We start from the raw sequence: 24,147 nt of genomic DNA on the forward strand, positions 1-24,147 counted from the left end.
ACGGTACAGGGGTTATTATTATTAGTTTTGTTTTGGGGTATAGAGTGTAAGTCTATTGTCTTATCCATATTCCGGAGCAGAAGGTGGCGGTAATGCACCAATGAGATGGATTCCAACCGCCGTTAAACCACAAGAAGAAGAAGAACACGAACAAGAAATGAATGTGAACCGATAACTACGACATTCCATCCACGAGAACAGTATAGGTCGCCTGCCTCACTTTACGCGCATGCGCCCTGGGGCTCGCATTTCGTCATGGCTGACAGGGGCTGGCCAGGCTGTGCGGCGAGTTTGAAAGGTGTCATACTGGACATGTGTGGCGTTTTATATGACAGCGGGGAGGGCGGCGGCGTCGCCATACCCGGTTCAATTGAAGCCGTGAATAAGTGAGTGAATAAGTAGCGAGTCGTTCACCATATGGACCAAAATGCACGCGCACTGTGTTGCTAACTTATGGATTCTTGCCGTTCCTTTGCACACGGACCGTTTTGGGTTCAACCAGTGCTGCATGTTTGAGCTGTCTTCTATCTCTGCGTCACTGGGTCCTCCGTCCTCAATCTGCCGCCCCTTGTTTCCTTTCCTAAGGCTCAAGGCATCTGACCTGCAGCTGCGCTTCTGCACCAATGAGACTCAGGCCTCCAGAGAGAAGTTTGTGGCCAAGCTTCAAAAACTGGGCTTTGACATCCTCGTGTCGGAGGTCTTCTCTCCTGCTCCTGCAGCCGTGGCTGTCCTTCGGGAAAGGGGTTTACGGCCTCACCTGCTCGTGTATGACGGTGAAGACGTATTGCATTTTGACAGTGACAACATTTATATATATATATATATATATATATATATATATATATATATCCATCCATCCATCCATTTTCAATACCGCTTATCCTCATTAGGGTCGCGGGGGCGCTGGAGCCTATCCCAGCTGACATAGGGCGAAGGCAGGGGACACCCTGGACAGGCCGCCAGTCTATATATATATATATATATATATATATATATATATATATATATATATATATATATATATATATATATATATATAAACAAGAGTTTTCAGGGCACTTGTTAATTGAGTGTCCCAGGAATGCACTTACAGCAAATGAGTGTTTAAGCTGAATGTTGTATGATTTTTAGAATGAAATTGAGCAAAACACACATGATAGCCTCAGACTGTGAAACAATACAACACCAATATATTATGTGTCTCTCAGACTCACGCCTTCTGGTTCCTACAAAACATGTACATCATGACAAACGACTTACATTTGTATTCATTTCCATACCAGCCGTTACGCGGGTATTGTATTCACCTTGTGTGATCCCATCGCAAGATGGTTACAAGTTCTTTCTCTCTTTTTTTTTTCCATTTCAAAATAACTTTAAAACAATATTGTAGTTTCAGGTAATACCAGAGTATATGACGCGGCAGGATGGTGTGTGTTGGATAGACATTACAAACTACTGCTCCCTCCATGTTCTTTGTCATGAAGCAACATGTCACCCAGTGCATCATTTAGGCCCAGTGATGCATTATTCATAGTTTTTGAGGATTATTCAGATTGTGGCTATACTAACCATTCTTGTTGGTTTTGTTCTTCTCGTGGGATTTGTTGACACCATGAAAAATATATATTATCATCAGACTAATCCTATAAATGACCCAATCCTAAAAGGTATTTATGTTTACTCTTACGCAGGACTTCTCCCCGAGTTTGACAGTGTTGACAAGACCAACCCAAACTGTGTTGTGATTGGAGACGCAGCAGAACAATTTACCTACCAGAACCTGAACAATGCATTCAGGGTCCTTACAGGCCTGGAGAAGCCAGTGCTGTTCTCTCTGGGCCAAGGGTAAGACGATATTTTACAAGTCAGTGGGCATTACTATATTGCTTTTTCTGAGTGATGAGTACAATATGAAATGATTGACAAAATATGTGTGACCTCTTCATAGGAAGTACTACAAAGAGACAGATGGTTTGAAACTAGATGTCGGGCCTTACATGAAGGCTCTGGAGGTACAGTAGGTGGTTTTGTTTGCATTGATATATTTATTAAGAACAGCACTTCTGTCATGTGGTGATTCATTTGTTAACTTTTTCTTCCCCTCCAGTATGCCTGTGATTTAAAGGCGGAAGTAGTTGGAAAGCCATCCCCAACATTCTTCCAGAGTGTTCTCAATGACATGGGGCTTCAACCGCATGAGGTACGTAACAGCAGAAGGTACTATTATAATGCAGATTTCTACTTCAGTTCTTTGATCTCGGTTAATTTTTGAGATGGTCAGTTTTCAACATGCCTCTTGGAAATGTATGTTGCTGTACTCTGAAGTCGCAGTGGTCTCTCACCTTCAAGTAGCAAACATGCAGCTGTGAGCGTCTGCAATTTTGTGTAATTACTTGGTAAATAACTGGTGTGCAAGCGACTTCACAAAAAATTTCAGGCCACATTTCAACGTCCACAGACTGACCGTCAAGTATGTTGTGCAGATTATTTTCAATATTAATTTTACTTTTACAAGATGTTTATTTGTCTTTTCCCCCATTCTCAGCGGGTGTCTGAACATGTGTTTATTGCCTGTCCCTGGTATCTACCCCTCTCAGTGTATCCCAAGTATAAAGCATGTGCCACAGTCTCGCTAAGCTTATCTATTTTCATTCTTGGCACTCCGAGAAAGCTGGGTTCATCTCAGCCAAAGCCTCTCTCCTTTCTCTGGATTTCTTGTCTTTCTCTGGGACGGATATATCCACAGTTACATCTGCTGCTTCCCAAGCCTTCTGTTACTCCCGCATGCTTTCATGCGCAGTTGGTTAAATTGACCAGTATCATTACTCTCAGAAGGAATTACCAAACTCTTGAGATCACCTTCTCTGATCAGAAGTTGTTTTCCTGCCACAAAATAAGCCACTGGAACTGGCCTGGTCAGTAGAGAGCATAGCTGAGGCGTGCATGCGTCAAATATATTGGGATTGAATGCATCCCCTAACTAACAGTTACATGAGATGTTGGCATGTTATTAGCCTCCATTTAGGGAAAGAAATCTGTTTTTTATTTACATTTTTTTCTAAATCCACTAAATGATGTTGTCCTTCAACAATCTTCTCCGGTAGGCACTGATGATTGGGGACGATCTGGTGAATGACGTGGGTGGGGCCCAGCACTGCGGAATGAAAGGCATACAAGTCAGGACGGGCAAATACAGGTTTGTGATGTCTTTTACATCTACCGAACCTGAACATTACTTCCTATCGGCCACCGCTGGGCAATCCTTGAGTAAGAAACCAGCTCAATACCATCTTGTTCTCTGGCTAAATCTGTACTTTTATGCCTGGAGATGAAAATGAAAAAATGTCTTCATTGTGACATAAAGCCATATTTTCAACCTCTTTTCTTTTTTGAAGAAAGAAAGAAGTTTTCCTTTTCTACAGATCTTGAAGCTAGTCTGACCATACGGTAAATCAGAATACAAATCTATTCTGCTATTTGCCAGAAGAGGGCGCTCTCACACCAGGATTGTGAATTGCAGTTTCCTCCATAACACTTCCAGTGAGCCAACCACCTCATTCTTGAGCAGTCCAGATTTGTTTATTTGATTGAAGCTGCCGAGAATAGCTTTATTATCTCCACATGTTGGATGCTACTCGCCCACAGGGTTATCGTCACCGAAGGATTTATGATCCCAAATCAGAAGATTACTGGGGCGTCTTTCTAATGGTGTAATTACAGAAACATATAATTGATTATTTTTAGAAGATATATGTGGTAGTTATGGCTTGACAAAAAGAGAAAAATGACTGAGGCATTAACTCAATTTATTTTATACAGCCCGAATCTCAAATTTGCCTCCGAGGGCTTTTAGAATCTATACACACAACATCCTCTGTCCTGAGACCCTCGCATCGCAACAGGAAAAACTCCCCCAAAAGAGATATATTGTATAATGCATGTTCAAAATGATACAGTAACTGGTGTATTGTTTCTGTATGTAATACAACATTAGCTCTAAGATTTATATTTGTACTTAAGTAATATTTATGGAAGGGTATTTCTAAACATTTGCTATTTTTGCACTTTTCTCATTTCGAAGATGGCACCAATTACTAACGCTGTCAAATACATGTAGTGGAAGAAGTGCGATATTTCACCCTTTTTTTAAAAAATGGATTGGAGGAAAAGTGTAAAGCAGCCTTAAGTGTAAGTACTTACAGAACAGTATTTGAAATAACTTTTGACCCCTGCTCTTCCCTGATATTGTTACATTTTCCAATGTGGTTATGTTTTGGGTTTGGTGTGTTTTGTCAGCAAGATTACAGTAAAAAATACATGAAATTTGGTGGGGAGGGAACTTTTCACCAGATCCGAACTACACACATTATTTTGCACATTGCCAGATGGGGCATGGCCTTGGTGCAGGTCTCCGCTCTCCGAGTGCACCTCAAGTCACCGTTTTGTTTGGCCATAAACCACCGATTTAGTCTGAAGAGCACCATGCTTGCTGACCTGCTCCACTGCTGCGTACTTTGCATGCAGGTCTGGGGTCATGTGACCACAGAACGCTGAGTAATCTTGTTGAGCATCAGTCGGCTCTAATCCTGTACTAAGTGCACCGTCACTCACTGTAAAACCTGTCTCCTCTGTGCAGAGTTATGGCTGTATGGCATAAGGGGCTTTGTGTGTCTCCACTATGATAGGCTTTTAGTGTATGTTGCTGACATGTACGTGCATGCCTGTGTCACCTACATATCTGTGTCGGTATGCGAGTTCAGAACCCAGCAGTATCGGTAGGCCGTGTTTCTGTCCGCACAACTGTAGGAGACTGAACACAGATTCTCTCTTCCTGCAGCTTGGACATGAATGCATGTGGTTTATTACTTTGCAACCTTCTCCGAGCAGCTCAGTTCAGCTCCAGTGTGCTGACACTCTCAACACTGTCTGATACTAACTAAATTATAGGATTATATCACTGCTCATACTACTTTCTTTTTTGGGGTGGGGGGTAGAGAGCAACTGGTTGAAATAAGTGGGCTGTTTCCCCAGTGAGGAACATGTGTGGAATCTGTATTGTGTTACCCGACGTGTTGCGTTTTCAGCTGTGGCAGTTCAGATTTATGGACTGATTGGTGAATGGAGTTTATGTGTTGAAACACATGTGTACAGAAAGTTATTAGATAAGTGGTTGAATAATGTTTTCAGTACTGTACAGTAAAATGACACTGCAGTGTTTATCAAGGCCAATGTAGGACATTTGTAGGACTTTTTTTTGATGGTTTTTTTGGGGTCTTTTTCTTAGTTTTAGTCAGTTTGTGTGTCTGATTTAACAGAAGATACTTTTTCTTGTGGATATTTGCTTCTGAAACACAGTTGCAGATACAAACGTGTCTGCATCAAATTAGAATTCATGGTTCCAGAGTGAGCTGTAATTTACTCCTCATACATTAACACCTCATAACGTCTATGTAGCAGACTTATTAGACCGTACGACATGCATTCCCTGAGAACAAGAAGAGGAACAGTGACAGTGAGGGTGTTTCCGTGGGACTGCGAGTGAGCAGCAGACGTGAGATTTAGCGTTATTTAGCCAAACAGGCCCAGTGAACCCAGGCTTTCTGGGAGCAGCTATAAACCTTCAGTCAGATCTGTGAAAACACAGCTGTTTCCAAGTCAACCAGATGTTGCGCAGGCCTCCAGTTCCCATCAGACTTGAAAAAAAAAAGACTGCTTCAAATACCCTGGGCCCAGTGACAAGACAGGAAAGGGAAAAGATACAAATCACAGACAATCTAATCATATCAGCTTATTCTGAACAGGTTTTGATTTGACTTGGTGTTACTCAGCAAGGCCTGCATGAAGCATGACTTAGATCTGTCAGATGCTGGAACTTTCTTTTGTATGTTTTCACTGTCTGCCGTCTTACTGTCTTTGCAGTAAATTCTTTTTAAGATGGAAGATCACCTTTAAAAAAGAAAAACTATATATAAATAATCTGCCTTTTTTAATTATGTTAGAAAAAGCTCAAAATGTACAATATGTTAGGATTGTCAGGTTTAGGTAAATTAATGCATGTAATCCTCTCTGTACTTTTTTTCCAATGATGTGATTGCTCCCGCAGATAAAGTTCAAGTCTCGTGGCCAAGTGACGTGATATTACAGTAACCACCGGTAATGACTGTTGAGACTATATAAACATATATACGGGTAATTATAATCGGGGAGTGTCCTTCTAGCTGTCAACTTTCCCTTGTTGTTAAATAATGAGCGAATAGTTAGCCAACTTACCTCAGGGGAGCCAGAGAACCCTTTGCTCTTTAATGTAGAACAGGTTTGCTAAGAGGGGCCAACACCAAAAAGTGGTTTGAAATTGGGGTTATGACGACCGTTTGCAAACGCTCTAGTCCAACCTCTGCTCAGCTCAGAAATGTAGATGATCTGCAGATCAAATAAAATGTCAGTACTTTTAATACCTAGTTTTGTCCATACCACAGAGTATCTAACATCAGACCTGTTAAGACTACCTTACACATACAAGGTGAATGGGGCATACAACTAGTATGACACATTACTTAAAATATAAAAATGTACGTTAAGACGAGTATATTATTAAAGTGTATATTAATAGAGAAAATATGTGCATGGGTGTGTAACCGTAAGCAATTGTCCCGGGGATGTAAGTGTCTGAGTCAGTGGGGGTCCCGGGCTTTATTGATGAACCCAACTGCAGACGGGAAGAAACTTGACTTGAAGAGATTTTGTCCAGGGTGACGGCTACAATCGTTCTTGCCCGTCTCAGCGTCGTGGAGGCGAACAAGTCTTGGAGGGACGGCAGGTTGCAGCCGATCAGCAGAGTAAAATCATTGCGATCTGTACCAAATGCTTTGACAGTTTCTCAGTCTTGGGGGGCTTAATCGTCACAACAATATTTCCCGATTTTTATATTGTTGATAACTTTGATGTAGCTCTCTACCTTGTAGGAAAAGCTTTTGGACTACTGTGCGTTGTAACCATAGACCGTATAAAATATGGTCGCAGTCATTGCGAAATGCCCGACAAACTTCTGAAAAGCCGTTGTGAAGTTCAAAGTGGGTGGCTCCCACCATCGCCATCTTGGCAGCGACGTCACATAGACACAGTCCAAGGATGTGGAAGAGAACTAAATATAGCATTGGAGGCGAGGCCCCGTCCATTCCTGTGAAAGTAGCGCATGAAGTACCTTAAAATACCCAGATCTTCTGACGCTCTTCCACATCCATCGGGCCTTGGAGCAAACACACAAGCGTTTCCTTTAACCCCGCCAGCCTCGTTCTCGGGGCTCATCACATGAGCAGAGGACCGAAAATAACTCTAGATTCGGCTATTTGTGCATCTTACAACTTTTATGGCCTCAAGATGTAAATAACGTCTCTTTCCCAGTGACTTTTTGTTGTGGTCCCTTAGGGGCATTAGAACAAGCTGTTGCACAACAGTGACATATCACCTCCATAGAGATGATATGTCAAATAGCTGTTAAGTACCTGTTTTCTACAGCTACTTAACAAAGCTAACCGCTTCACTTGTGTTTTATTACTATCTGTCATGATACTGGAAGAGCAGTCAAAGTATGAGTAAGTCCCTTTCTCTGTCCTGTGGCTCACACTTTTAAATAGTCATCTCCTGCGGTCTGTGGCCTCGACTGGTCCCGTGCTCCTCTTTCTGTTCTCTTATCTTCAATTGGCTGCAATTGTCACAAAACCGCGTCGCGTTGAAGCTTCATGAAAGTGGGTTCACGTCCTGCTGTTTCTTGCACTATTTTTTAAAATCGCTTTTATAATAGGTAATCGACACAATTAGTTTCTGAACCTTTTGGTGCATGCTGCCGGTCTCGCTGTGATGGGAAGTTGGATTTAAAGCATTTCCTTTTAAACATGCACCCTTAGTATTGGCATTTGTAAATATGGTGTTGAGATGTGTCGGATACTAACACAGTACTGATAGGTATTTTGAACGAGGGCCAGTGAGTTGGAGGAAGCCCTTACTAGGATTCCAGTGGGAATCTGGCAGAGAATACCGAAAATATTTTCACACGGCAGCAACCATCTTCTAAACGGTTTACATTGTAAACCTCTCCCTGTGGCCAACGCTCGACTGCTAATGTAAGCGTTGAGGAAACTGTCTTCCAAGCAGGCCGAGCCCGATCAAACGTCTCCAGAGGGTACTAGTCCCCGATGGTGCACACTATGAACCAGTTTACCGAAACCGCACCCTGGTTCGTGCCCTTTCTGTCTGCGGCCGTCCCTAAAGGACGCAACAGGAAGCCGGATTGGCTTTCCTTCAGCATTTCTTCTGTGCTGTGTGAGCGTTGCACTTAACACCTGCTAACGTCAGCATGTTTGTTCGAGAACATGCCAAGATTAGTTTTAATGGGGCATGCATGCCATATTGTTTCCATCATTGCACAATCCCTTCATTGCTATTCTTGTAGTCACACCAAATAAATGTGGGCTGAGCTTAAACGAGCTATTTCCTACAGTGTTCGCCAACAAGTGCAACCAAAGATAAACAATCAGTAGCTCTCTTTTTAATTGGACTGAATTTATTGTATTTGTGTTAATACTTGTTCTCCTTCGACTGTAACTGCCAGCAGTGGGGTATTTGCAGACATTTGTCTACTGGTTTGTTGACACATAATTTCCCTTGATGGGGGGATAATGTAGTTCTCAGACATTCCTGATATAAATTACAACTAGGAGGTAATGTAATCATGGTCTGAGCAATACAATTTGCAATGTGGCCTACAAATGTAAGCATGATTGTGTTGGCATTGAACTCAAAAGTCTGACAATAAAAAGATTATACTGGTTAAAAGATGTGTTGTGTCGATGTGCGGATTATGACTGCTGTGAGCTGCATAACATACAGTGGTTAGCACACATAACTGAAGCTGCACAATACTGCTCACAGTTGTGTGTTTTTTGAACGAGTAACACGAATTGGAACACACAGTTCTCACCAGATGGCCGGTATGCAAATATTCATAGCTATATACTTTTAACTGCTACTCCTGTAATCATAGTTATCAGAACCAGTCGTCCTGAGACGGATGTGAAACGATAGTCAAAAGGATGTGATGCCACAATGAAGTCTTCTTTATAGACATCAGGCGGTGGTATTGGATGATCTGTTTCATGTGAGAGTGTGTGTGAGAGGAGGCACTGAACTCCTAACACCTTATGACAGACTTCCTGGCACCACTGACCTGTAAAATTGTCCCCCATCAATCCAGTTCAGGTTCTGTCCAGAGGAATCGGTCTCCAGTGCCCCTTATGGGCCGAGCACCCTCCTAGCAGCCCAGACTGGGCAGACTGTTTGTTTGAGTGGCACATAACCTGTGATTAGTGGGGAGAGCCAGAGCAGATTTCCACTAGTCCCCGTAATGAAGTCATGCAGATGAAGCCATTATCAGTGCAGCGACTCGAAGGAAGCCCTGCTCATAGCAGGCCCATCGGCCTGAGCTAACGGATTAAGAGTGAGTTACAACTTCACAGTTGAAATATCTTTTGTTATCTTATTAATATAATATAGCGGTCAGGATTTTTGTAATACATCTTTTATTAGCACAATATTGGTTCAAAATAGGTTGTATTCTCACTTCTTAAAAATCTTCTATCCCAGTTTTTATGTGTCCGTGCTGGCCTTCTTATCTTGTTTGCACACTATTTGTAACATGTAATACGTGTGTTGTTTTTTTTTGGTTCCGTCTACTCAAGGCGTTTGTGCAAAAGAGAGTTAACAACTCTCCAGCCTGAATACATCTACGGTTGAGTGGCTGACGGGTGAAAGGGTTCATGAAAAAGTGTGAACATTTCACCGCGCTGTGTCAACAGAAAGGTGACGCTCTGCCCCTCTGACATAAGCAGCCTATCGTATCACGATATTAGACGGAACACAGCGCAGCAGTGTTGGGTTTATGGACGCGCTTTGTCCTTTGCAGATCTGTGACACTGAACCTTGGCAGGGCGACCGTCCATGTCTGTGGTTGCAGCCTAATCTCCTTTTTTATTAACTGATCGCTGTCCCTGGGATGGCTCTCAGGTACAGACTGTATTTCAGCCTAGTTTATCTTTCAGTCATCTACTGGTGTCCTATAAGCCTCAATGGCTATGATAATGTACATGGTTTTAAATTGTGTGTGTTTGTCTTGAACGTATATGATTTACCATATTTCAAGGCCTTGTTTGTATGTGTCAACCAGATAATTTTAACATTCTCTGTTTGTAGCACGTTTTTTTTTTTGTAGAACTGGATTTATTGTGTGGTTGTCTGAACAGGTTATGCTTAATTTGCACTTTCCATTGTACTTTTTTGCGCCGTCTTGACCTTTTGTGAACTGTTCTCTGTAAACGAACATGCATGCATTTCATAGCGTCTAGTACAACAGCACAGTCCCCACACCCTGTCCTGTTAAGCGCCGTTAGCACATTTAGTTTTGTCTGTGTGGGAAGGAAGTGAAGTTATCTCATTTCACTCCTCTCCCTGAGGGTGTGGGCTGTGAAGCTTGTCAACTTGACAGCGACAGCATTTTCCTGAACGTATCATTGAGGTCGTTTTGCCTCTGCGCCACCACAGAGACCCTTTAACTCTAATCCAGTGAATCATACCATGTGCAGAATATGGCCTTTTTAAACTGAAGCAGAAGAGCCGCAGGGGCCGTTCTTTTTTGTGTCCAGGTCCCCCCTAAACATTCGAGGGCCTGAAATTGAGAGCACAGGGACCCCTTGTTGGGTTTTGTTTGTTCTGTGGCAAACGGGCAGATTGCCGTTTGTTTTGCTGCTGTTTCCAAGCTAAAACACTGATGGCCCATAGCAACAGAGACAATTCATACAGTATACATGATCGTCTCAGCCTCCTTTGTCAGTCAGCAGCAGGGCCTTTTGTCAGGATATTTGCATAGTAGAATAGCGAAATGCATGTTGCATGTGGTTTCTATTTCCACTGCTGGGTTTCCCTCCGATAACGCATGAAAGCTGGGTTCTGTTGGTTGGTTGGATCTTGTTCCTGGGTACATGCTTCCCACCTTATCCTTTTCTTGTCCCCGAGTGGTGGGTGGGTTGTTCTTTTCAACACCTTTGCAGTGCTCCAGGGTTGCAGAAATTATCATTTTCACAATGAATAAAACTTAAGCTCATATGCAAATTACGAAAATATGTTTTCTTAAATGTTCTCGATCATAGACTTATAGGCAAAATGTATATCTGTTTTGTCTTTTAAGGGCAGCACTTACCATGAGTCTAAGCTATGTTTTCATCCCATTCCCATGGATCAGAATCTGCAGCTTTCTGAGGAATGTAAACGCAATCAATTCTGGGAATGATTTCCTCATTTAGACAGCACTTTGGCTTGAGATCCAACACTGCTTTGTCTTTTGGGCCCTTTGTCTCTCTGTTCCTACGGTTTGCGTTTGTATTTCTATGCTTCTAATAGAATATTTCTGTGAAAACATGAGTTTTGAGTATCTCACTTTCCCTGCCTGGAGGCTTGATTGCTCTTGTTCACAGGATGGCATGTGTAATCAAATTTGATTTACAACAGTTGCAATGGATTCTCATGGTAAAAGAGTCCAAAATGTCCATAGAAACCGCCACTGCAGAAAAATCTACTTCTCCACTGTGTTTAGCCACATATAAACACTGCCACATCTAGCCATGTATGGCAAAGCACAGCTATATTTAGCCAAAGTAGCACTATGTATACAGCCATATTTAGCCACTTGGTTTATCGTTAGCATGATTATTCCTTTCATCACAAATAATAAACGTTAAACATAATTGCGTGCCAAGATGAACGATAGTGTATATGAGTATTTAGAATAAAGCTAGCATTTCATTACTGGGTCGCTGTTGAGATCCATTGTAACTCCTGTGAACCCAGGTTGATGAAGGTTGCTGCCTTTTGCAATGGTGCAAGTTACAACACCTAATAAGCCGACAGGAAGGGAGTATTTGCTTCACAGAACACAGGAGTACTCTTAACTTTTGTCTTGTTCATTGTGACAGATAAGAGGTCATCTTAGGTCACCAGGTCAGATGTTACCCAGAGATCAATCTGAGCAAAGTACGCTACAATGAGAGGGGAAAGTGAGGCTCGTCCACAGAAAAACCTACAACATTTTTCAGTTTTATTCAGGCTGTGTTTTGAACCTTCTTCTTGAATCAGATGGAAGCGAGGTAAGAGCATAACAGGGCACCGCAGATTCGAGATGGATGTGGCAGAGGCATGACAAAGAGGTTAAAGAGCTTGATGAGACTCCAGTGGGTGCCCAAGCCTGGCCTACCATCTCTCACCACCCCGGGGTGATGGCTTCCCCTGCCGGCAGGCTCCTTTTAAAGCCTGCCGTGCGTTATAAATCAATGAGATATTAATAATTAACCAGAGCTTTTTTCACAGTTGGACTAGACTCCCACGCCGAGACAAAGGAGCCGGCCAGGCCTCGGCCACTGAGCCCCTCGACGGTACTTTTCCACCCTTGAGAGGGAGAGAGAAAGACATAGAAGGAGTAGGAGAGAATTGGAGAGCTAAAGCCCACAGATGGCAGACTGAAACGTAGCACTGCCTTTTAAATACATGAACACAGGGCCCTTAGTTGTTTCAATGGGGATCCAATCCCTCTTGCAATTACCAATAGACAGGCTGCTTGGCTGGGGGGACTTGGGCCCTTGCCCACTTTCTGCTGGAGCCATTTTTCCCGTAATGGTTTGTGTGTGAGTGTGAGTGTGAGTGTGAGTGTGGTTCCACATGTGGGTCTGTATTTGTTGTAGCAGAAGCAGGTGACTCAGCAGCCTCTTGCTGCTTTCAGAACACTCATACACGGTGAGATATAGACATACAGACACACACACAAACGAAGGCTCAGCAAGTCATCAGCCGCACCGCTAATAATAACAAGCTGTTGAAAAGAGTGTGGTTAGATCAGGGTCACGTAAAACTCTGCATATTCAGCACAATGCTGACGGGACAGCTGTGAAACGATGCAGGGAGTTTACTCTTGTAAGAATTTGGTCCAATAAACAATAACTATTCTCATCAGGAGAAACTGTCAGAAGCTTTTTGATGACTTTATTAATGGTGAAATATTCACTTTTATTTATTTATTTTTGTTTTGATGTACTCGACTCTCAAAGGATGTTGCAACAAAAGACCCTTCGAAGAGAAGACCGCGAATTTAGCATTGCACTAAACAAATTATCAAAGTCGATTCAGCAGAACCAGAGAGAGTGTCTAAAATATGGTGTCTGTCTTACCTACAATTTAACTTTATCCCCAACAAGTCGGTCCAATATTCAGGCTTGTTATGCTAATGTAGCCTCTCGCTGCTAGCCTTTAGCGAAGATAAGGAGCAGGCGATGGAGGCCAGATTTTAAATTAACTGTCCAGAAAACCAGGTTTAATGTATTTCCTTTCCAGCCACTGGTTTCCATTAATTTCTTTACAATGGGAAATCAGTCGGCAAACTGTTTTTTTTTTGTCATTTAGCTGCATGATCTTTCCTCACTCTTTGATATAAATCACAGTTTGGTTTGGGTCACAATAACCACAAACCAGACCAGACTTTACAGAGATCAGTGCAGAATGACCCGCCATACAAGATCCAGTGTGAAGCTACTCTTAAAAGGACCACACTGGTAATTTTTTTAAATTCATTTTATTTTGTTGTTATTAAATCCATTGTGCAGCCATAGTAAGATACCCATGACCCAGAAGCACATTAACATGTTGCAATTGAGATTGTGTGTGAAAATTAGTTAGCAAGTGAGCCAAGAAGAATAAAGAGTTTGCTAAAAGCAATGGCTGAACAGTTGAGTTTGGTACTTGATTTTCATATATTGAAATTAATTTAAATCAATGGCTGAACAAATACTTAGGAAAATCTAAGTCTGAGAGAGAGAAAACAAAGGTTTATGGATTACGACATGTTTGTTTAGCCGCAGATGTTTTTGTGGTTGGGAAGGACGGAAGGTTTCCAGTGGGTGGTTTTGACGGTTCAGGATACTCTCTCTGTGTGTTGCAAACCCGTAAAGTCTGAACCCACAAACAGGCCTTTGAAGAAGTGCTGTTCTGCCAAAGTGTCCTCACTTTGAAGGTGCAAAAGTGAAATTGGTCCTCACAAAGATAGATTGACGAGCGCGCACACACACACTCACTCACAAGCGTCACTAGTTTTCACAAGAGATTTTTGTGGCTCTTCGTGCTGCAAACGGGGATTGCCCGTGTGTCCTGCTCGATTTGGAAAGAACCTGTTAATCTGTGTAAAGTGTGAAAACCGTACCGCAGCTGTTTGCTGATCATGACTCAACATTATACAGCCTTTGGCACAGTGAAGCGATAACGACTGCTGCAAGGCCACAAATTCAGGAGAGGATGTAGAGGCTCCAGCTTCGCATCTGTCATGTCGTTTGCCATAACATACACGTAACATGGTGGTTTCCCCCCGTTCAGTCGGGTGGTTTTTCACCAGAGGTGGCAGCTGTGTTACTTCAAGGGAGTCATCTTGAGTCTTATTGTACTTCTGTAAATATCAGGTAATGACGAAAAGCAGGAGTTTGTGGCGATAAACCCCGAATGGAACATCTCGACTAGCTGGAGTCGTCTTATTTTCATCTTCCACTGTTTCTGATGAGCCTCGTTTCACGAGGTGCCGTTTTGTATACTTTTTCTTCTTCTCGATTTCCTGTCGAGGTTAGGTTAGTGAGGTTTTTCGTTTTTTTTTTAGTTTTCATTGTCTCCTGTGACCATCTTTTAAAAAAAAAAAAAAAAGTACAACGGAGCAAGTCGAGCTGTGAGCACATTCTCACCCAAGCAGCAGAAAATACAGTTCCACGTTTCGCACATTCTCTTCCCCTCAGGGTCGGGAGGCGAAAGCTTTGTCTTGTGTTGGTATCTTATGTCGCCCACAAGGCTTGGCTGAACATAAAGGCAATAGTTAATGGTGAGGTTATCCTTCGGGTGAGGGCGATGTAGTCTGCTTCAGTGTGAGAACAGGCAGTGTTGTGGCTTTTCCTCGCGCGGTATGAAACGACTCTCGTCGACACAAAGAACTGGCTCGAGTGTTGTTGTTTTTTCTGACTTCCCTCAGCGTTGTCGTAGCTCTCGTGAATGTGATTCCTCGCTTCAAAGCCAGGTGACGGCACACATTACAAAAGACTTGCGCTGTTGCAGATTGTTTTTATATGAGGCCGAGGACTTTTACCCAGAGGAAATAACATCATGAAAACTCAAGTCGTAGGTTTTAAGTTGCGTTCCCACTGGCATTTTGTCATATATTCCACTTGTTATACATACATTGTCATATTCATGTAATGTGTTTCTGTAACGCTGTTCATTCTGTACACATGACATCTATTGCATCTGTCCATCCGGGGAGAGGGATCCTCCTCTGTTGCTCTCCTGAAGGTTTCTTCCCTTTTTTCCCTGTGAAAGAGTTTTTTTGGGGAGATTTTCCTGATCCGATGTGAGGTCCTGGGACAGGGATGTTGTATGTGTACAGATTGTAAAGCCCTCTGAGATAAATTTGTAATATTGGGCTATACAAAATAAACTGAATTGAATTGTTATCACTGTACCTCCTTTTTTGCTGCAGTTCGGCAATGTTTTGCATGTTCTGTGGCGACTTTAAACGGTTTCCTTTTACACATTAAAGACTTGCTTTTATTTGAACCAATGCACCTGCAATTTTTTTGGGGGGAGGGATTTGGCCTCCTTTGAGCTCTGCTGCTCCGATTGTTGCTTTCAGACAAATAATAACCTCAGTCTAATTGGAACTATCTTTGTAGCAGTGTTGGTAATTTAATGTTACTTTTTGAGTTTAATCAATTTTCCATGAGGTGTTTGCAGTGTTGTCTAGTATCTGACCTACAATGTCGACAACGGGCATTCAAAGTATTAATTTCAAAGCTTTAGTTGCTTAAAAACAACATGTTGAAATCCAGCTGTTGGGAATCTGACCATTTCCAGCCAAGTGTTCCCAAACATTGCCGTATTTGTCACTTTCCTTAGTGTTGTGTACTCTAAACTGAGGTTGAACTTTACATCTCTACCCGCATGAAGGCCTTATCTGCTTTATCTGCACTGTGTCAAGCGAAAGGCATATTCGGCAAAAGTGAAGAGAGAAGTGTAAATCGACATCTGGTGTACGCGATAGTTTTGCTTCCCCCTGCGTGCCCGCCTGTGTCTTTTGTGTTTGTGTCGATGTGTTAAGCATTAACTGATGGGCAGGTTGTCGTGCCTTTCACCCCACGGTCAGCCACCCTGACAATATAATGAAGAAGAAGCTGCCCTCTCTCCGAATGTTAAACAACCCCCCCATCTCCGCCATGTTTGTATCGTACCCCGACTATCGGTCTTTGACACACGGCTGACTTTCTCACACAAATACACTCGACGTATGAGTCATTCATATCCACTTTCATTTCATAGAGGCACGGCCTCTATGAAATGGCTCTATAGAAAAATGGCTCTATAAAAAAATGGATCCATGTTTTTATAGAGCCAAGTATCATGTTTCTACCCCTGTGACACTCTAAGCTTCTATAAACTTATATTGCCTGATATACACGATTTCTCAAACTGTTTAATCCACTGTCAGCGCTGTTGTAGGGCATCAGGGGTGTCCAGTACAGTATGTAGATGTTTTTAAAGAACATGGAATAATGATTGTGATTACTTGTTGACTGATGTGATGGTGTTTAAGGCTCTACCCAATGATCGTTTTATCAGTTTTTAATCTTTGATTCTTTTTTCAAGTGATTGAAATGGTGAAATATGGCAGTTTTTGCCAATTCCAAGATCCCGATCGATGGTCTTGGAATTGTTTGTCACACCACAAGTCGAAAACCCAAACCGTGGGATCAATTACCGACATTCTGGTGTCTTTCAGCATGGTGGCAGCTGTGTTGAACAAAATTCTCGGCTGCTTCCCACCTCCTTCCTCCTCGCTGACACCACCCATAGGTGAAGACAATCCCACCTCCTTCTTGTGTATCGATATGGCATTGACCTGAAGTACGCACAGCTAGTCGCACGTTACCTCATCTGTAACACTAGCCGCATTGTGCTGAATTCTGCATGGTCACATTGGCCTGGTTACTCCTTAATTATTCATGGCAACGGGAGGAAAGCAGCAAAATGAATACACGCACTCATATCCAAAGGCGCAGGCAGAGGGAGATTTAAAGGGGCATCAGGTTGGAGAGGCGTGTGGTCGATGCTGTGTGCTTCCCTGCTTGAAACGTAAGAGCCATGGGACTAACTTGTTCGTGCCTATACGTGCGTGTGAACTCCATCAGTCCCCGGGCACAAAAGGGTGTGGTAGTAATCCAGCACAGGAGACATAACACCCAAACCATTAGCGGACAAGCTTGCATAACCCAAGCGCTGGTGGCTGACAGACGTGTGTAAACACATGGCACCATTTCCCAGTATTCACTGGGCTTCAGTATTCATGCCCCACCTCCCAACCCCCCCGCCAGACTCTTCTTTCTGACACTTGGGCTGCTCACAAATGTTTGCCATGGTCCTCTGCAAGCCCTCAGAGGGCAGGATTAATGGTGGTGTGTGTGCCGCACACCCAGGGCCAGACAAAGCCTCCCCATCTGGAGCTCCAACCCGTGACTGGGGAACAGAGGCAGCACACAGAGCCTGGTCGAGGCCGCCCGGGGAGCGGGGGGGGGGATCTATAGGCACCACTTAATAAATGAGCAGGAGTCCTGGGCAGGCCTGCAGATGAATGAAGGGGGCGTCTCCGTCTTTTGATGTGATAGGGAGAAAAAGGGTCCTGCATGCCGGCCTGGGCCTGGTGCAGCGCCAAATGGATCGCATTTCCTCTACCAGCTGATTAAACAGCTTTATCTACATCCATCTCTGGGCCCTGATCCAAACAATGGGGGGGGGGGGGGGGGGGGGGGGGGGAGATGGCCAAGGCGATGTCATACCTCCTACAGATTTTTCTCTTTAAGAAACCAGATGGAGACAAAATTGTGATGACCGCGTTGGCCAATTGTTGCTGATGTTTTTGGCCTGTGCCCTTTTTTATGTTTTTTTAAATTTTTTTTATTGCAATCAATCCAATAGTTGCTGAGGTATTTCAGATATGACTAAAGTGGTGGACAGATAGACGTGCTTTTTTATAAAGTTTGGAGAAACATCAGTACAAATACATGTAATAGAAGAACTACGTTTTGTCTTACTGTCAACAGTATCTTGCAACTGCATCCTTTCTGGGTCACACCCCCAGGTTGGAAACCACTAGCTTAAGTCTCCAAATTATTCTCTTGGTTTTATGTTGAGAAACTGGGTATTTTTGTTGTTCTCATTAAATTACCCAGTTGGTCTGTTGTAGTTGCGTGTAGATATATTAGAACATTCTGGAACATTGTGAGACAGCTGGTGGTAAGGCGAAAAACATGCTCTACCCTGCAGCGGCTCTTGGCAAGCAACTGCACAGACACCTTTCAGTGTGAAGATGTCAACACAGCAAAAAGAATCACACATTTCATTTTAAGTACTTTGTTGTTGATCTTAAGTGAGCTCTTATGATCACTCTGATAGGAGAAAAACATGATTTAATACCAAAACCTTCCCATCAAGTGTAAACACGACTGCCTCTAGATATAATTCAGCTTGGCCCGAGTCTGCTCAGATCCTCATTTCCTGCTCTGACGATATTGAATGTACAAACTGGAACAATGTGGCTGATGGCATCAAAGCGCTAGTCCGGTTTTGTTTACCAAGACGTGCTGCATGTCCTTTTAAGCGTGTGCTTTTGCTTCTCCTCCCTCAGGCCCAGCGACGAGAGGCACTCGACGGTGACGGCTGACAGCACTGTGGACAACCTGGCTCAGGCTGTGGACACGATCCTCAATCAAAGGCTCTGAGTGCGAGGTAGCCGACACTGGAATCTCTCCACTTACTGTGACCCTGGTAGTACTTTTTGTATCAGTCTTGAGTGATGTTATCAGAAGGAAGGGTGCACTGCATTGAGTTATTTCAAGTAAGATCTCACGGCAGTAAAAAACAAAAAGAAATGCCATCTATATACCGTGTGACCTGTAACTGGGTGTTTCCCACATTTGATGGTTTAATGAGATGTGACAACCATACACGCAAACTATAATTAAATATATGCAGACCTATTACCCAAGTCTACCAGAGATAAGCTTAACACCTGGAGGGATACGCTGTTCCGTTTGTCAGTACGTGATTGGCATAGATTAGATGCCTCAAGTTGACACCAATGTGCCTGTAATCTGCTGCTGACAGTTAGGGTACAGCAATGCTGTGTGTTCAGACTCGTGCTAATTTTACACACTGATACGCTATATGAAGCCCGTTTGTAGTCTAACTGGAAAGGCCCAATTGACATGCAGCCGTAGTGTATTTTAACATGTGTTGGTTAGTGTAAGTATCTGGTTATGTGAAGGTGATGTTGCTGTCGCTCACTCCCTTACAATAAACCAAGGTGTGCCAGTAATGCAAGTATTGTATCAATAAAACTATTAATGTATAGCTGTTGAAAGCATTTGTCTCCCTAAATTTGCCAATTTGTCAAAGGAATTGTTTTATTTTTAAAAAAACGTTGGAAAACGTTGCCTCGGATCTGGTATAAACAGGATTTTTTTTATCGGAGGGACTTTTGTTTTACAAAAACAGGTCGCTGGAAATGGGAAGTGCGCTGGTCTTCGTTCTTGGAGATGATGAATGCAGAAGCCAGGCGAGTGTGATGAATCATGCTGGTGCTAGTGCTCGAGCCCCCCCACCTCTGTAAACAAATGAAATGAGTGCTCCATCATCCGGGTGAAGAATTGCAAAACTGCTTATCATTATTTACTTGACTGTAAGACGCCTCTGCTGGGGGATCGTCCCGTCATCATTACATTAATTGCCGCTCATTAGACGTAGTGCATTCACTCCAGTGTCTACAGTGATGGTTAAATAACATGAGGGGGAAAGAGTTGGTTATTGGGCTTTTGTGTGCCAGCTGGATCATTGAGGCCTCTGAAAGTGGGGCGTAAAACAAATGCTTCTCCATCGCTGCCCCTAAGGTTTCAGTGCACCAAATGGATTCAACAAGAACAAAAGCCCATTGCCAAGTAATTCATTGAGGTCTTTCTGGTTCACTTCACCATTCGCTGACACAAGCTTGAATGTTATTGGGCAATTAAAGGTAATGAAATGCTACAAAGTATTAAGAAACTGTGCCCGAGCTGGGTGTACCAAATATTAATGTACATGGCAAAGTGCTAGCATCTGGTACCCAGTTTTCTAACAGCTTCCACATTGTTTGACTTGGTGTGTAATATGTTACCGCCCACTGGCCTTGTGCGGAGCTATTAAACTAATATTTGACTACTTTCTAATGAATTCACTTGGCTTTAACTAAGTGCCAGTTCATGGAATCTCAGTGTTGAGTAATTCGCACACGCTAGCTGGTTGATAACCAAACCAGTTTCATGCTGGCTCAAGGTCATCCACCCATTTCACACAAGTTAGAAATTGGCAGTGGTTTACCTCTGCAAGCTGGTTTGATAGGGAAACGGTCATAAAGTCCTCCTAGAGTGCAGCACATTGATTCCCTAACTGTGACCGCAGATTGTAAAGCAAGATTACCTTTCAAATAATAGAGATGACCTCATTTCAGGAAACATGTCGGGGCATGTTTGACCTCACTGCCACAGGACAGTATCGACAGACATAATACACGTCAACTCTTTGACTGACTGAAATTGTAGTTGTTGTTGTTGTTGTTGTGGTGGTGTTTTTCCAGTTGGAAGCGATTGGCACATCAGTTTGTCATCTTTGGACCTTTTTTTCTCTTTTTGTTACATCCGTATAGTGTTTTCACACAGTATTGTACGTACTACATTAAATGCACTTACTCTCGTGTAAACATGGTTAGTGCTGAAGTGATTAGGCACTTACTTTTACAGAAAATACATTTAATCACTGTTTAATGGTATTAACTGCAAGACCCATGTCCCATGAGCCTCAGCTGTACTGACAGTTCATCCCTATTTTTTAAGGACTAAAACCTTTATTCCAATAGAGTTGTGAACTCGCCATTTTACAACTGCATATTTCTTGCAAATGTCATTCGCCATGAAGTATTTTTGAGCCGCAGCACACTTCAGCTAGATATTTATCTTTTTAAATAGCAGCTTCTGCAGTCATACGAGAACAGCATTATGACTGAAATGAGTGTCCCCACCCTTACCGCCCTCTTCTCACTGTACAACCTCATGCCATTAAGCTCATGATCTCATTGTATGTTACTGACTCATCAGGGATGCAAAGCCCCGTAGCATGTCTGTCAGGAGCAGACGGACACATGCTGTATAAGGGAGGAGGAGAACGTGGCTCTCTGTTAACCGTGTCACGGCCAATCTCCAGCATCCAGTGCTCACTCAGTTGCACAAAGTCCGGTTTGTAACCAAATCCAGCAATTGATTTATTTTTAAATTTGTCATTGACGGGATAATTGTCTTCCACTTACTCTGAAACGTTATATTTTGTTTAAATGATTCTGAAATCCAATATCTAAAATGAAGGCAGACATTTTTAGAAACGAGGCCCCTTGAGATCTTTGCTGAGTGTGTGTATACACACACACACACATACACACACACACACACGCACACACTGCTGCAGTGTGTCGCCGAGCCAACATCCATATATGTTTTTGTGTCATTGGTTTGGGGTAGGCTCCTCTTACACGGCGCGCACACTGTCTGCAGCACACCTGCATTTAACCCACCTAAACAACTGCCAGTTGTGTGTTACCTTGAACTTTCATCGCCACTCGTTTGGCACTTCCCGTTTGACAGGAAACGGCGGGTCAGCTGACCAGACAACGGAACGCACCTGCAGCCCCAAATGCACCGTTATCTTTGGAAACATGCACTTGTTTTTGACAGCAGCCACTTCTTGGTCCCCTTTGAGCACTGGTCCATGTGGAGACCTGTTGCTCTTACTCGCCAAGCCACATGCTTTCCCCACATTTCATCAGCCCCCCCCTTTCCCTCGTGGGCAACCGTGGCAACAGCCCTCGGTGGCGTGGGAGGACTCTGAAATCGTCGCGTTTGGCGCAGAGGCCACGAATTTCCTCCCTCTCTCTCTGGAGTGTTTACAGGCAATCTGAGAAGTGTCTCAGTTCACACACAAAGCAGTCTGTCCTCCAACATGGTCACAGACCCCTCCAGGGACACGACCCCTGCTCAGCTGCCCGCTAAAGCGTCAGAGGCCTGTCTCTTCTGACGCTAAGCATGACCCTGTGATGTCATGGCCGAGCGTGGGCGGATGTATAATCCAGGAGAAAGGGTGGTCGTATGTCACCACGCAGCGTAAACGAACTGTCCCGGCCTACAAGAGGTCTGAAGGCTTCCAGCTGACCTCAGGTTGAAAGCTGTCTGACTCTGCCGGGGCTCTCTCCTGTGAAGGTGTCCAGTTACCTTTTGTAAAGGCCTACGCTTTCAACACCTACAATCCTCTTGCTGAAGGGACAACTATTTGACTTGAAGGCGTGTATGGCCTTGATGCATCTCTGCGGACTATTGCTGCTCAGACATAACACTGACTGAACTTTAAAAATAAATATATTTTGTTGTCTAGCATGAAAGTGTGTGGATGAGATTCAACGCGATAGCTCCCTCCACATACAACAGTGTATTGATTCAGTGCATACGGACAGAAATAAATGTAGCTTTGTGTTCATTTGGAGCTTAAGGTAAGGTTTGCACTTCCAGTAGTCAGCCAATTTATTTGTTAGAAAAGCGTGAGACACTTGCACTGGAAATGGAAATGTCTTGTGGCCGGGCGCTACAGCTAAATAGTTTTTCACCCCAACCACATATGAGCTGCCAAGCGGGGGTAGGCACCAACCTGGAAACTAACACCAACATTCAATTTCATTTCACATACAGTTTCATTTCTCTTTTATTAGAAATGTTCAACTCCTGAAAAAGAATTGTTTTACAAAATTCTGTTTGCTGTTCGTGGGCATGATTTTTATTTTATTTAGTGAAATAGAACCGTTCTCTCAAACTTTTTGCAGGGATTTGAACCTACTGGTAACTTAAATATTGAATACAGCTTTTTAAATTGTTGATGTGTGGAAAGAAGAAACCCTTGCCATGAAGGAAAGCAGGCAAGGGTTGATTTAAAAAAAAAAGAAGAAAAAAACAGTGTGATGTGACTCGTTATTAGAGCAGATAGGACCTCCAAGAATGACAACCCTGTTGCGTCAGGGCTGGTGGGGGTTGTGTGGACGAGCGTGGCGCAGAACATCGGCATGACATGCTCCTCTTGTTGCACTCCGATCTTCTCCCAGAACACAGCCCCCTTTCAATCCACTGATTAAAGGCCAGCGTCCCTCGGTGTGTCAGTGTGCCCCTCAGCACGTTTCACAAGGCTTCTGTTTACCCATTTCCTTCTCGACTCATTCCCCCCCAACAAGGGCTTAACCAGTGAAAAGCAGCGGCTTGTGTGTTCCACTGTTCCTCTGTGTCAGTGTAAATATGAACTCGCATGGCAAGTTTACAGATTCTCAGGCAACAGTATAATAATCCAACTCATTACATGACTATGCATTGGCCCTGTAGGCAAGTTTAATCCCACAGTTATGCTTTGTGTGGTATTTGCGCCTACAGCGCAGCATGTAAAGCAATATTCAAATTACTCAACCGTTCTTTTAAAGGTGACTGACTTCCCTCAGTTGCACCTTTTTTTTTTTTTTTTTAAAGCTTTCAAAGAGGTGACGAGCGCAGTTGCAACGTGCAGAAGTGGTACGCAGTCGGACTGGAGCAACGAAATCAAAAGGTTACGAGCAGTATAATTCTGGAGGTTTGCACAGGCCGTTGGGGAGGGGATGCACACAAACGGAGGAGGAGCAGCAGCAGCAGCAGCAGCAGCAGCAGCCCTGACACATGGCCCACATTCACAGCCGCCTCCCACGTCACTGTGCTCCTCAGAGAAAAAGACCCTTTTGTTTCCCGGTGCAGGGAGGGAGGGAGGGAGGGAGGGAGGTCTCTGGGGTGAACCGCCGCTCAGCTCCACCACTCCACCCGCCATCAAAAAGAAAAAGAAACAGGGACCGGACTTCCCACCCCTGCCTGGCGTCCTCCCTACTCACTC

At 43.5% G+C, this 24,147-nt stretch overlaps 1 protein-coding gene across 1 annotated transcript; it reads left to right on the forward strand.

Moving 5' to 3' along the window:
- Positions 1-139: 139 nt before the first annotated feature.
- lhpp (phospholysine phosphohistidine inorganic pyrophosphate phosphatase) lies at positions 140-19,532 on the forward strand. Its single transcript, XM_034559487.1, has 7 exons — positions 140-386; positions 586-773; positions 1,695-1,848; positions 1,952-2,015; positions 2,111-2,203; positions 3,108-3,199; positions 18,803-19,532. Exons 1-7 carry the CDS (start codon positions 256-258, stop codon positions 18,894-18,896), a joined length of 816 nt encoding a protein of 271 aa, XP_034415378.1. The 5' UTR covers positions 140-255; the 3' UTR covers positions 18,897-19,532.
- The last annotated feature ends 4,615 nt before the right edge of the window (positions 19,533-24,147 follow it).

This window comes from Cyclopterus lumpus, chromosome 19 (genome assembly GCF_009769545.1).
Source record: "Cyclopterus lumpus isolate fCycLum1 chromosome 19, fCycLum1.pri, whole genome shotgun sequence".
Lineage (NCBI taxonomy): Eukaryota > Metazoa > Chordata > Actinopteri > Perciformes > Cyclopteridae > Cyclopterus > Cyclopterus lumpus.

Coding starts and splice junctions, on each gene's coding strand:
- lhpp (XM_034559487.1), top strand. CDS start 256: ATGGCTGACAGGGGCTGGCCAGGCTGTGCGGCGAGTTTGAAAGGTGTC. Junction 387..585: donor TCAATTGAAGCCGTGAATAA/GTGAGTGAATAA, acceptor TCCTTTCCTAAG/GCTCAAGGCATCTGACCTGC. Junction 2,204..3,107: donor TGGGGCTTCAACCGCATGAG/GTACGTAACAGC, acceptor CTTCTCCGGTAG/GCACTGATGATTGGGGACGA.